Source organism: Sus scrofa, chromosome 8 (assembly GCF_054392235.1).
Source record: "Sus scrofa isolate SSC_HxYL_T2T_F1_AM1 chromosome 8, Sscrofa_HxYL_maternal_Yorkshire_Landrace_v2.0, whole genome shotgun sequence".
Taxonomy (NCBI): Eukaryota; Metazoa; Chordata; class Mammalia; order Artiodactyla; family Suidae; genus Sus; species Sus scrofa.
The window spans coordinates 130921537-130935214 of NC_139390.1; the positions used below are offsets into that span (position 1 = coordinate 130921537).

The 13678-nt window shown below is 40.1% G+C and overlaps 1 protein-coding gene across 4 annotated transcripts in view; it reads left to right on the forward strand.

Moving 5' to 3' along the window:
• UNC5C (unc-5 netrin receptor C) overlaps positions 1 to 13678 on the forward strand; it is a 381350-nt gene that overhangs the window by 317296 nt on the left and 50376 nt on the right. For 2 of the 4 annotated variants that reach the window (XM_021100734.2, XM_084973398.1), the window contains one exon: positions 12533 to 12589. The exons of the other annotated variants lie outside the window; for them this stretch is intronic. In XM_021100734.2, coding sequence (XP_020956393.2) covers positions 12533 to 12589 — 57 coding nt within the window. The remainder of the gene's footprint in view (positions 1 to 12532; positions 12590 to 13678) is intronic. 4 annotated transcript variants of the gene reach the window in all.

Sequence of the window (13678 nt, forward strand, 5' to 3'; positions counted from 1 at the left end):
TCTGCTTGTTTTTTGCATTTTCTATTTCTTTTTAAACATCTTTTGTAATGTCTTGACCTTTGCCTCAGTTCCCCCAACCCCACCGGGATCTTGTATCATCCTTACTGTCATTACTCTAACGTCTTTTTCATGTGGATTGCTTATATCCACTTCACTGTGTTGTCCGTCTGGGGCTTTGTCTTGTTCCTTCATCTAGAGCACATCTCTGTGCCATTTCATTTTGTCTAGCTTTTTGTCTTCATGGTCTCCTTTCTGCAGGCTGCAGGGTGTAGCCTCTCTTGTTTCTGGGTCTGCCCCCTTGAGGGGGAGGTTAATACAGGGATTCATGGCTGGTTTTCTGATGGGAGGGACTGGTGCCTGCTCACTGGTGGGTGGAGCCATCTGTTACTCTGGTAAGCCCACGTCGTTGGGTCTGATTCAAGGCAGCTCTGTGCCTAGGAAGACCTTAGGCAGCTTGTCTGCTGATGGGTGTTTATTGTTTGGCATGGGGCTTCTCAGCCCTGGTGCTGGCATGCTGCTGGGTGGGGCCAGATTTTTCAGAAATGGTAGCCTCTAGGGAAGCTTATGCCAATCATTATTTCCTAGGACCTCTGCCTCCAGTGTCCTGCCCCACAGTGAGACACAGCAACCTCTGCCTCCCCAGGTGACCCTTCAAGACCTGCAGGTAGATCTGTCCTGGATTCCTATGTGATCCTTGCTTTGCCCTAGGAGCCAGTGCATGTGGAAACCCTGTATGTGCCCTCCAAGAATGGTCCTGTTTACCCCAGTCCTGTAGGGCTCCTGTGCTCAAGCCTTGGTGGCCTTCACTGCTGAATGCTCTAGGGGCTCCTTCTGCCAGTACCAGACCTCCAGACTGGGGAACCTGACATGGGATTCAGAACTGTCATCCCTGTGGGAGGGTCTCTGCGATAGTTACTTTGCAGTTTGTGGGTCACTGCTTGATGGGTATGGGATTGCTTAGATGGCAAAAGCGCCCCTCCTATCATCTCCTTGTGGCTTCTTCTTTTTGTTTGGTGTAAGGTAATCTTTTTTGGTAGACTCCAGTCTGATTTGTCAATGGTTGTTCAGCAGTTAGTTGTGATTTTGGTGTTTCATGAGAGAAGGTGAGCTTGATTGGCACTCTGTATTCTGCCGTCTTGTCTATGAATCTGTAAATGATTTTTTTTTTTTTGTCTTTTTCTAGGGCCACGCCCATGGCATGTGGAGGTTTTCAGGCTAGGGGTCTAATTGGAGCTGTAGCTGTGGCCTACGCCAGAGCCACAGCAATGCCAAATCCAAGCAGCATCTGCCACCCACACCACAGCTCACAGCAACGCCGGATCCTTAACCCACTGAGCAAGGCCAGGGATTGAACCTACAACCTCATGGTTTCTAGTCTGATTCATTAACCACTGAGCCATGACGGGAACTCCTATTTTTTAATTTTTTTTATTTTTTAAGGAATGCTAAGGATTGGCTAGAACAACTGCCTGATCTTGGAAGCAGGAGTCTTATCTCTGAATTTGAGATGTAGCAATACCACTGATCTGTCCTGGGAATTTGGTCACCTTTATTCATGTTAGATTTAAATTATAATATATAAATTTGCATAAAATGCTTGTATAAAACTGTAGGTGGCAAGAGTTACTTATAACAAGTAAACCAAATGGACATATAAAAGTATTTTAAAGCTACAGGGATTTGGAACTGAATTATAGTTGTACCCTTTTTTTCTCAATTGCTTATCATGTATGGCTGTGTGTATATGTGTATATATATAAAATCACTCTGTATCCTTGCAACCAAACATACGCTGAAACTGTTTCATAAACTGCATTCATTATGTGGTTCTATGTACTTTCATTTGTGAAAAAAGTTCATAGTCTTTAAGCAGTTTCAGAAGCTCCACTAAATTTTTAAGCCATCCAAACACATTAGTTGATATTGAAATATTGCATATACCATGTATATATTATACTGGAGATACATATATCCTGGGTATATCATTGGCCTGACAAAGTAGTTCTTACACGGGATACCACTTTCAAATTAAGAGCATACAGAAATTGGTGTTATTTCACTACAATGCATTATTCAATAGTAATTAAAAACCATCAGAATCAATATCCCAGAAAGAAGTTGGACATTACTGGTTTATAAGCACATTGTTAATTTGAAAACAAAATTAAATACTGGTGTTCTTGGTACGCTAAAACATATGGATTGCATTCAGAAAGAAAGGGTAGATGACTTGGAGTGTTTTTCACTATTGAAAATAACTAAACGTGCAAGTCTCTTATAGCTCTGATGCAAGAGACAGCATTAATAGGTTAGATCGTTTTTACTTAATAATACTATAGAATAGTGTATCTTATTCAGAAGACAGTAATGGAAGGTCTGTTGTGCTGTGTATCCATTCAGGTTTCTGTATATCATCTCTAATGTTGTATGAAAGTAGCTGCTGGTTTCGCCGTGTAGTTTTGAAATAGGGTTTGTGTAAAATGGTTCTGGAGAGAGAGAAATGAGGGAGGGGGAGGGAAGAGGGGGAGAGAGGGGAGTGGGGAGGGGCAAGAGGAAGAGAGGGAACAGGGAGAACACATACTAGACACAGAAAGAGGAAACACTTAAAAAAATCTCCAAAAATGCTAAGCCAGTAAGCATGTTTTCTACTTAGGTTGAAATACAGCTGTATTACAAAGACCGGATAACTTGGAACTTTTGTAATTTTTATAGTGAATTTGCATTAAGACCTACTTTGTCATGGTTGGCATGTAGTGGTTTAATCCATGCTTATGTCTTCCTTTGAAGACAGCAATCCAAAGACTACATATATGTCACTTGGTCCCTTTGTGTGTGTGTGTGTGTGTGTGTGTGTGTGTGTGTGTGTATGAATATACTCAATTAGATTATTACATGACTGCACCTCTTCCTACAGAGTTTGTTTTTTAATCCCATTTGAGGTGGAATCCCACATAGGAACGCCTAAGAGTTCAAATCTGAATTTAGAATTACTTTTTCTTGCTGAAGAGGGTTTATGCCACAGTAGACAAATTAGAATTTGCAATTTACAAACAAGAACTGCCTGAAATTGTGTCTGCCTCAGTGCACTTCCTGACTTTGGGAAATTAAAATGTTATGCAGTCTGCAAATTTAGCACTTTCTGCTCATTAAAAAATTTACATGTCACCCGGCTCTCCCATTAATTCTCACGTACAGAGGAAGTGGCAGAACTCTGTGTAAATTGTAGTGTGGACACACTGCATTCCAGGGCCCCCGGAATCCCAGGTACATTTAATGTGAGGAAATAATTTACAAATAGTCTGCTCTTGATTTTAGCATGATACGTCTGTAACCACCTTGGCAGGGATTTGAGAAGGTGCTAGTCAGTTTGCAGTGAAATTCTTGTCAACACAGCGGTGTGATAGGAACGCATAATTGTGAGTGTCAGACAGTGAGTGCTTTTATCTATAGTCTGAAAGAAGTTGATGTCATAGCTGTGTCTGTATAGTCCGTGATATGTGCAGTGTCCCAGCTGGCAAATAAATATTCCGTCAGTGGACGGGCTGCCCAACACAGCGCTCTGCTGTCTCCGGTATAATGAGTGTGGTTTGCTTCTGCTTTTTTCCTTTCTGGTAAAACATTTTCCTGCTTTTGAAAGCAGGGATGTGGTTAGGAACTTCAGCCCACAGAAATCTGCCGAATACCTGTGGAGCCCCAAAGAGTTTGGTGCAGGAGGACAAATGCAAGGTCTTCGGCTTCGAGGATGCAGTAGAAACTCTGAGGGGATTAAGAGAGGTCCCACCTTGTGCAACCACAGCAAAGCTTGGAGTCCTTCGAGATCACATAGGGGAAGGGCCGGTGCTTTTGCTTGTTTTCTTTTTGCCTAAAAACCCAGCAGATGGGGTGATGTATGCTAGGAATCAGCCTTTTTCCGTTAGGACTTTTCATCACTTCACTTTATCTATCAGATGTCTTTTTACTACCATGGATTTATTTAACATTGCCTTTGGGTGTAATAATTTATCCTCTTTCTGAAGGAACATTGACAGGGACAGAATCTACTGCACTGAAAACACTATGGCAGCTGATCTGTGGGTTTGATTTTACTCAACTGTTGAGTTAATTTTCAGACATTTATTCATCACTTACTGTGGGTCACAGATAAGACCTTTGTATCTGAGGTGTTCACGCCCTGCTCTTCATTTTCAGAAGAGCGTGGTTGTCGATGTTAGGGACAGGGCTGTGGATTGGTTACCAAAGCATAGCTGGCTGTCCCTTGAAGGCTGGAGCAAGAATTACCAGGGCAGTTTTGGTAACTGACATCAGTGATAAGCGAATGTTCTTTTCAGTTTTTGTTGTCATGTCCTAGGATTAATGTATTCATTTATTTGGAGTTCCTTAAGCCCCCGTCAATAAATAAATCCTCAGAAGAGTGGTAAATTATAATAAATGACCTTAAGTGTCTTTGACAGCCCTGACCTTTGACATCATTAGTGCTGTCCTGATGGGCTGGCTGGATAAGAACCAACCTAAAAAGAGAAGAAAAAAATCTGGACGTGTTTATTTTGAATGGCCCTTGAGGTTTTTAATAAGAACATTTCCATCAGAAGAAATGTAATTGGAATGAGAAAAATCACATATGTTGGCTTAGTGTAAGGTCACTGGCGCGTGCACACACACACACACACACACACACACAAAAACCAAGCTGCCAGGTCAAGGCGCAGGGAACATCCATGGAGAATACAGATTCTTCTAATACTAGGATTATAAAAATGAGGACAGATCTTCTGAAATGGTCTATTGTACTTCGGATGGATAAATAAGCTAAAACTAACTGATAGCTTGATGATTTAAAAAGGTATACTTTATAGAATACATTTAATGCTTTTATAGACTATAATTGTCATATTCATAACTTATATACTACTCCCCATTTGAGATGAATTAATCCTGTTTAATCCTCATAGTGTCATAAGATCTATTTATATGTAATAAGGTCACAGATGCAGCCCCATATTGAAATAATGAGCAACTTTGAAGGCAAGCAGGAACACCTTAAAAAAAACTCCACCCATCTGCCTTCTGGCTACGGACTTGATAGCTCATCTAAAGGCACAGTTTTAATTCCAAGGCATCTACATAAAGATTTTCTTTTTACATGTTCCTTAAATCGGGATTGATGGTTCTGAAACTTTGGAGAATATGGAAGTTACTTTATCATATATATTTTAGTCTAAAGGAATTACAGATATAACTTGTAATTTTATTCATTTTTCACCTGATATAATGACTTAAGACCCTGGCATTAGTTGCTTCTAACCGCCAGTCTACTGTGTAACAGGTGGCCAAACTAAAGTGAAATTGACCTGAGTTCAATTTAATAAAACTCATAAAGAACAAAAAATAGTCTACAAATAGAACTTTTGATATTCCTCTAATAATAGTTCTATCTTGGGAAGGAAGAACCTGAGATACAAAATTGAAACAGCCCACCCAACGCCCACAAGTTAGTATAAGAGCCAATATATGAACCCAAATCTGTCTCATTTTGAAATAAGCCTTTTTTTGTGTGTGGGCTCTTGGATCCTGAAAGCAAGTGGTTGTCAGCTTTTACTGCTTTAAAGTGTGATTTTCTTCTTATGTGTAGTGTCCCTCCAGTTTTTATTGTTTATTCCTTTGTTTCTCTTGGCATCATTTTTGAGGGAAATGGTGCTTCTCTTTTAAATATTTACATTTATGGTAGGTTCGGTGCCAAGAACAGTGCCATCATTATACATTAACAACTTCATCATTCTCGCATTAGCTCCCTAGTTACACTAGAATAGAGATGCCCATTTTTGCTTACCCCACAATGAAACAAAAGACACTATTTGGAAGTTGTTTTATATAAGGGCGAGAATCTTTGTCATTTCAGCTTTCTCATGCATGTCAGTGATAACATTTCAAATGGAGAGGTGTTTTCTAGTCTAAATAGTTAGTATTACGTCATGCAATAGTTGAATTCAAATTAACATGAGCATATCCAGCCGGTTTCTCTTATTTCCTTGTCTCTCATTTAAATCTGTTCATTGGTGTCAGACAATACTTAGAAAAATGATGGAGCTGGGATCTGCCCGTGCTTTGCTGTTTCACCAGCTTTGTGCTATTTAGGCAAGTCCCTTCATTACTCTATGTCCTGGCTCCTTGGTCTGCAGGTACAAATAGGATTATAAGAGGGGATTCTAGTCAGTGGTTCATTTTAACTTTAACAACCTGGGGATTTGAGTTAGTAAGCGCATAAACTTGGTTTTAAGGAATTTAAACCTGGCCAGTGACGGTCAGGAGTTGTAACATTTCTCGCAACAGAGTATTTGCTTGAAAACTTTTTTACTAAAGTTATGGGAAGTTCCTCCCGTGGGGCAAGCAGGTTAAGAATCTGGTGTTGTCTCTGCAGTAGTTTGTGTCACTGCTGAGGCTCAGGTTCGATCCCCGGCCTGGTGCAGTGGGTTTAAGGATCCGGTGTTGCTGCAGCTTTGGTGTAGGTCGCAGCTGCAGCTCAGATTCTGTCTCTGGCTAGGGACCTTCCATATGCTCTCGAGAAAGAAAAAAACAAAAATGCTACTTATGATGTAAAAACAGTTTGCATTATTTTTTAAAAATTTAATCATAAAGTCACTATTCTATTGTCTATCATTCCTATTGCATGAAAAAGAAAATATAAAAGTCCAGAAACATCAAAGCAGTTGTTGTTTATTGGGGAAGGGAAGATTGACATATAATCACTGGAGTTGTTTCTGAGGTTTCCCAGATAAAAACCCACCAGATAGCCTACATTCATGTGATTGCACAATGACAAGCCATGTATTTGAGGGTAACTTGATCGTGCTTACTGCTGTATAAAACCAGAGAAAGCTCACTTTCCTTTTTAAGATCCTTAGGCATGGGCTTTCTTCTTTTATAACAGTTGGACACGAGCTAAAAAATAATGGGCAAACGCCATATCTAGTCCAAAGGATGACCTTGCGAAAATTAGAAAAAGTCATTTCTTCCTCGAGTTACTTCACCACCATCAGCCAGAATGTTGCTTTATTAACAATCCAGATCTGCCAGTCACCGCCAATGTGAACAAGGCCTCCCAGAGCTGGACGGTGCAAAACTTGCATGTTGTCAGCTTCACTGACAGGAAGATGGAAACCAGACTTGAGTCTCGATACTTCCTTTGCGTTTAGCTATCACTTCCCATGTTTGGGACTGATTTTCCTCATTTGAAAGAAAGTTTGAACTAGATAATCTCTTAAAATGATGCTTTGAGCAATCCTCATGTGGCTTCCTAGCACAAGAAGCATTTCACTCCTTAAGAACAGCCCACTCTTGGAGTACCCATCATGGCGCAGCGGAAACGAATCCGACTAGGAACCATGAGGTTGCAGGTTCGATCCCTGGCCTCACTCAGCGGGTTAAGGATCCGGCGTTGCTGTGAGCTGTGGTGTAACGTCGTAGACACGGCTCGGATCTGGCATTGCTGTGGCTCTGGCATAGGCTGGCGGCTGTAGCTCCGATTCAACCCCTAGCCTGGGAACCTCTATATGCCGCTGGTGCGGCCCTAAAAGGACAAAAAAAAAAAAAAAAAAAGAACAACCCACTCTTGTTCTGGTTTTCAGAGTGTTTATGCCTTCACTTAAAGTTTTTCTCCACAATCAAACTTCCTCTAATCCCAGATCAGGAAAATCTCTTATTCGAATAGGATAAATATTCTTAACAAAAAGCACTACTCTGGGGTGACTTTCTCTGGTTGAAGTTGCTGATCCTGCTGCAGCCAGATGGGCATGCCCTGTACCCTTCCCCGAGCTCTGTGCTGGGCTCCTTCTGAGTGCTCAAGCAGTGATTCTGATTGTTACCAGTGGAGGTGTGTTTTGTTCCAGACAGTTCTTCCATGACAAGACCATTCTTCCTGTTGCAGGACTTTTCAGTATCCTTGGTCTTCACTAAATACCACATGCAACCCCCTAATCATTATGACAAAAAAAGCCTCCTCTGCCCCCTTTCCAAACACCCCCTTTAGCAGTAGCACCACCTCTGGTGAGAAACCATTTTAGCATCAAGTTGCTCTCTGGCCCTGAAAATTTGCTTCTCAAACAAGCAACTATTTCTCAAACTATGTCTTTGCCAGAAGCCACAAATAACCTTCTTTAAAAGGAGAGGGATGAAAGAGTATACAGTACTTGAAAGCGTGCATTTCTTACAGCTTTGCAGAAAAACTGGGCTCCTTGTTTCTGTCGTAACTAAGAAACCTGAAATTCAAACAAATTTCCTATTTATTATATTGAATAATAGGCAGTGTTGACTCTAGAAATAAAATGTGTCAAAAACCCAGTGTTGGAGTTCCCTGGTGGCTTAGCAGGTTAAGGATCTGACATTGTCACTGCTGTGGCGTCGACTCAGTCCCTGGCCTGGGAATGTCCATAGGCCATGGGTGTGGTCAGAGTGAAAACAAAAAGCCCAGAGTCTTAGTGTAATTAAAAGGTGCATCATAATGACATTGATAGGGCTGTCATTTACTGATGGCTGATAGTATACCAGCACTTTATTAATTTTATTTATCCTTTCCACAACTATATGGAAATGTGTATTCAGAATTCCTTACAGATGAGAAAACTGATGCTTGGAGAAATGAAATAGTTTGACCGAGCTCTCATAGTTAAGGAAGTGACAGGGCTGGGATTCAAACTGAAGTCCATGGGACTGAAAAACTTATTTTCACTGCCTTGGCCAACAACCGAGGTGCTTTTTCAATCGACCTGACTTTCAAGTAGTAGGAAAGTTAACTGAAAACCCTAACTTATGAACCAGGCTGTTAACAATGGCACTAAGAACAATTATTTTGCGGTGTGTTCTGCCAGAGATGCGATTTTTCATTATTGCCAGGACCGCTCTCAGCAGGATCACCTCATTAGCTGAAGAAAATGTTCCCTGTTGTTCGGTGAGAGGGGGATCAGATGGAGATGTATAAAAACAAACTCTAGAAAGTGATTCTGTGTTCCCCTCATTTAGGGAATAGAACAGTAATCCCTGTCTTTTTTGATTTCCAGCCTCCTAGGTGATGTTTTAGTTGTATAGTTGCAGAAGTGTTTTGAAAAAGATGGGAAAAGTTTTCAGGGTTGCCTTCCAAAACTCTTTATCAGTGTCTCCATAACCATAAATTGGGGTGTGAAACCCTTATGAGCGTACTTAATACTTGTCTGTTTTTAATTTTTCCATGTAGGAAAATAACAGTTTGGCTAGATTAGCCACTACTGGCTGTGAGGAATAACTAATAGTGAGACTTTTATTTATTTTATTTTTTAGAACAACCCCAAATGTAAGCCCTTTCATTAAATAGGTCAATACATTTATTGGTAGACATCTCCCAGGCTTTGCTTTATAGAAACCATCCATAAAATCCGGTCACTCTGCTCCCTTTTGCTCTGCATTATCTGGAGAGAAACAGTGGTCTTTCCAAAAGTACATTTTTGATCATAGGATTTGAATTTCATTTAGAATAAAATTGAAATGCCTAACCCTGGGCCACCGGGCCTGTGTGATCTTGCTGCTGCTCTCCACTCTGAGGCTGCCTAGTCCCTCTTTGCTTTCACTCACTGCCATCTAACTGCTCCATTTTTATGTCAGGACTTTGGCATCTCCTGTCCCTCCGCATGGAACACTGTTCCCTCCCGATCTTTACTTGGCTGGTTCCTTCTCATTGTAGAAGCTTCAGCTGCAACTTTGTTTCAATAGAGAATTCTTCCCTGGTTATTGTTTTTATCTCCAATCCCATTATATTCTTTTATTTTCCAAAAGAACTTTTTCAACATTTGATCATTTTGTTTACTTGTTGCTATTAAATAAGAATGAAAGCAGTGACTTTTCCCATCTCGTTTGTCCTTGTACCTCATACCTGGAATGGAACCTAGCATATAATAGAGTTCAAGAAAAATGAACGAATGAATGAATGAGCAGAGTTTAGTTCTGTCTCTAGAAATATGTCTCAGATAAATATCACAAGGCACAAAAGTATTTATTGAGTGGTCCAGATCTAAACATGGGAAAGTAGAGATTAAAATTAAAAAATTGGAGTTCCCGTCGTGGCTCAGTGGTTAACAAATCCAACTAGGAACCATGAGGTTGTGGGTTCGATCCCTGGCCTTGCTCAGTGGGTTAAGGATCCAGCGTTGCTGTGAGCTGTGGTGTAACGTCGTAGACGCGGCTCGGATCCGGCATTGCTGTGGCTCTGGCCTAGGCCGGTGGCTACAGCTCCGATTAGACCCCTAGCCTGGGAACCTCCATATGCTGCAGGAGCGGCCCAAGAAATGGCAAAAAGACAAAAAAAAAAAAAAATTAAAGAATTATAGGTGTTCCCGTTGTGGCTCAGTGGTTAATGAATCTGACTGACATCCACGAGCACGCAGGTTCAATCCCTGGCATCACTCAGTGGGTTAAGGATCCGGCATTGTCATGAGCTGTGGTGTAGGTTGCAGATGTGGCTCAGATCCTGGTGAGTTGCTGTGGCTCTGGCGTAGGCCGGCGGCTACAGCTCTGATTTGACTCCTGGCCTGGGAACCTCTATATGCTGGGGGCGTGGCCCTAAAAAGCAAAGAAAAAAAAAATTATATATTTCGTTTTTATTATTCCTTGGTCTGCTTGTCATAAAGAGGAATTCTGTTGGGAAGTAGAGATGAAAGCCAAGGAAACTCCGTAACTGCTTCACAGGGCAATATTTCAGACCATGTTCTATCTTTCTGGAGATAGGCTTTTCTTTTTACAAGATATGGCTCTTCTGCTTACTTGAGCAGGCCCACCCTGATTCTTTTCAAAATGTTCAGGGCGAACATCAGACGATCCCCAAATATCCTATTTTACACTCATTTCCAGTCCCTCTCATCTGAAAAAAAAAAAAAAAAAAAAAAACCTTTTGACATCCCTCTACTTAAAATCATCCCTGCAACAACATCATTTATCTGGTCTATTGTACAAGCAGTGAAATTATATGGTCTTTGGGTTTCTAAAATAAATAACCTTTTTTTCTTGTGCCAGTATATGTCCCAGATGTCCTTTTATTGAGTTCACAGAATACAAATGGAAAAAGGTTATTACCAGACAGAAGTGTTTAAAAATGAAAATCAAACCTAATACATGGACTCAGACAACTGGAATAAGGAATATAATATTTATAAAACTGAGTAGGAGGTTGCAATCATTGCTCTAAAATAAAGCATTAAAAATTAATTCAGAGCAAACCTGTCTGTGCTATAGCAAACCTCTTTTTCATTAAGGTAGCACTGCATGTTTCTTCAGAATTAGTTCCCCAAAATAGGTAAATAGCTTGTAAGAACTGCATGTTCTGCAAACTACAGAAGATGTATCTGAAGCACGATTTGGAGTTACCTTTAGTGTTAAAGCTTTACAGATCTTTAATTTTGAACCGCTTAATTGTGATTCTCCGCGCAGTTTCTCTGTGTTTTGCCCTTGAGTCTTACTAGGAACGTTTAATTCACACGATTCTTCTTCATCTTCATTTGATTAATCCAAATGGTACTGTATCATTTGATTAATTCATATGTTACAGAATATTAAATATTTTGAGAGCTGTGGGTGCTAGTTATAATCCTTTAAATTTTTGCATAGATTTTCATTTCAGAAAGTTTGTGTCCCGCATTTTAAATCTTTTACTTCACACGACTGATTGTTATCATCATCATCAAGCATCGTCATTATCCTCATCAGTTTCCTACCTTGGAATACACTGAAAAGAAAGAAAAATACAACTGCTCACATTACTTCTGCATTTACTCTTGAGTTGAGATTTTTATTTTGCCCAATGTTTACTATTCCTCTGAGGCCCTGAAATAACCTTATAACCTCTAGGCCCTATTGATTTTTGAATGATTTCAGATCTAAAACATCCAGTTTCCGTTGTGTTGACAAAATGCTCAGTCCCTGGGCAAAATCTATTGAACTCCTATTACGTGGAGGGAAAAGAAACAACTGAAAATCCAAAAAGTACGTCTGCGAAGGAGGGAGGGAAGGTGGTCCTGCCCAGCTCAGTAAATGGGTATTTAACCTTTGACCAGTGAGGACAGGTCTTCTCTGGCTCTATTAGACAGAGAGCAAGCTGTTATGATTAAATAAAACAAAAAAACTGTTTAGAGCCTTACTGAATATGTCATGGGAATTAAAGCATATGGCGGGGAAAAGGAAAAAAGATTTTCCTTATGCTAATGACCCTTGATGTCTGAAATAAATTAGATCCATTAGAGTTTATGCTCAATAAAAGAAAGACTTTAAGCACTCCAAAGTTAGTGACTCGAGACCAGTTTTTGCTCTGAAATTCAATCTGCCTACTTATTAATTCTTAGTGAGGCTCCAGAGCAGACAGGAGATGCAAAATCATAATTCTGTACTGAAGCAGAATTTTAAAGGACTCAGGTTTCTTCTCCTTTTATTTTAATTTAACCATTTTTCATACTTTTTTTTTGTTTCCCCCATTAATTTGATTTGGTTCCCATTTTTGTTTCATTTTTTGTTTCTTTTCAAGGTTTCATTTATCCTATTTCAACTGAGCAGAGAACCCAGAATGAATATGGATTTTCTTGTAAGTTTGATGTTTGGTTTTTATGTTGCTGAATAATCATTTAACGTTATTGCCCCCAGTTCAAGTTTACCTTTCTTTGGATCACAGATGTGCACACAGGAAATAGGCGCCTAATATATTCTAACATGAAAAACAAATTAGATTTTCACTGCTGAAGAGAAGAAAGGGTCATTTCAAGTCTCTGCCAGCGTTAAAATCTATCAGTCTACCATTCAAAGCTTGAGGCCCAGAAGCCGACAAAACATATCATGAAATATGCTGATCTAAATAAAGGGAAAAGTTCGAATGCTAAGAAGTGGAGGGTTGAGAAAACGCAGATCTGTTGAGTTAGAAATCCTGAATGGTGAATAAGTAATTATAGCCTGGTAAAGTAAAACATTAAGGATTTAGATACAGTATTCTGACCAGAGTTCAGAACACTGCTCTAGAGCCTCAAATAAAACCCAGCAGCAAAGTGAAGTCAGCACTTTGAAAGCAGGACTCCCACAACCCAGAGGGTTTGGTGTGACACTGGTTTTCTGAAAAGATCTGTCAATATTGATTTGATTGATGCAAAAGCAGATATATTAGAAATGTCGGGAAAGACAGTAGTTTAAAAAGCAAAAAGATGCTTTTGCATATCGTACATTTTAACACACAATGCTAAAAGAAAAGGAGTGATTTCCCAAAGTGCATTGAAGATACATGACACGAGAGTGTGGGTGATCAGCGGGCCACTGGCGATCCAAATATCAGTCATTTCGCCATATAAACCCTGTGGCTGTGAGTCTTAGGGTAGTGGTTCCTCCGCTCTTAGGATGTCGTGGGACCTAGAAACCTGAGCATTCTCTTCCTGCAAAATGCACCTGTATAAACCTGAGCATAAAAATGCTGCTCTTTACCATCTGAAGCACCAATTTCATCACGTGTCATGGTGAGTGGGACAGCTTTCATTAACTTTGCTAACAATTTTTGTGGGTCACAGAAACCTAATAAAAACGGAGACTTAAAGACATCTATGGGATTCAGCAAATGTTTAGTTTTCTTGGTTTTGTTTGAATTATCAGCTTCTATCACCATTTGCCATTGTAACAAAGAATATTCTGTGCC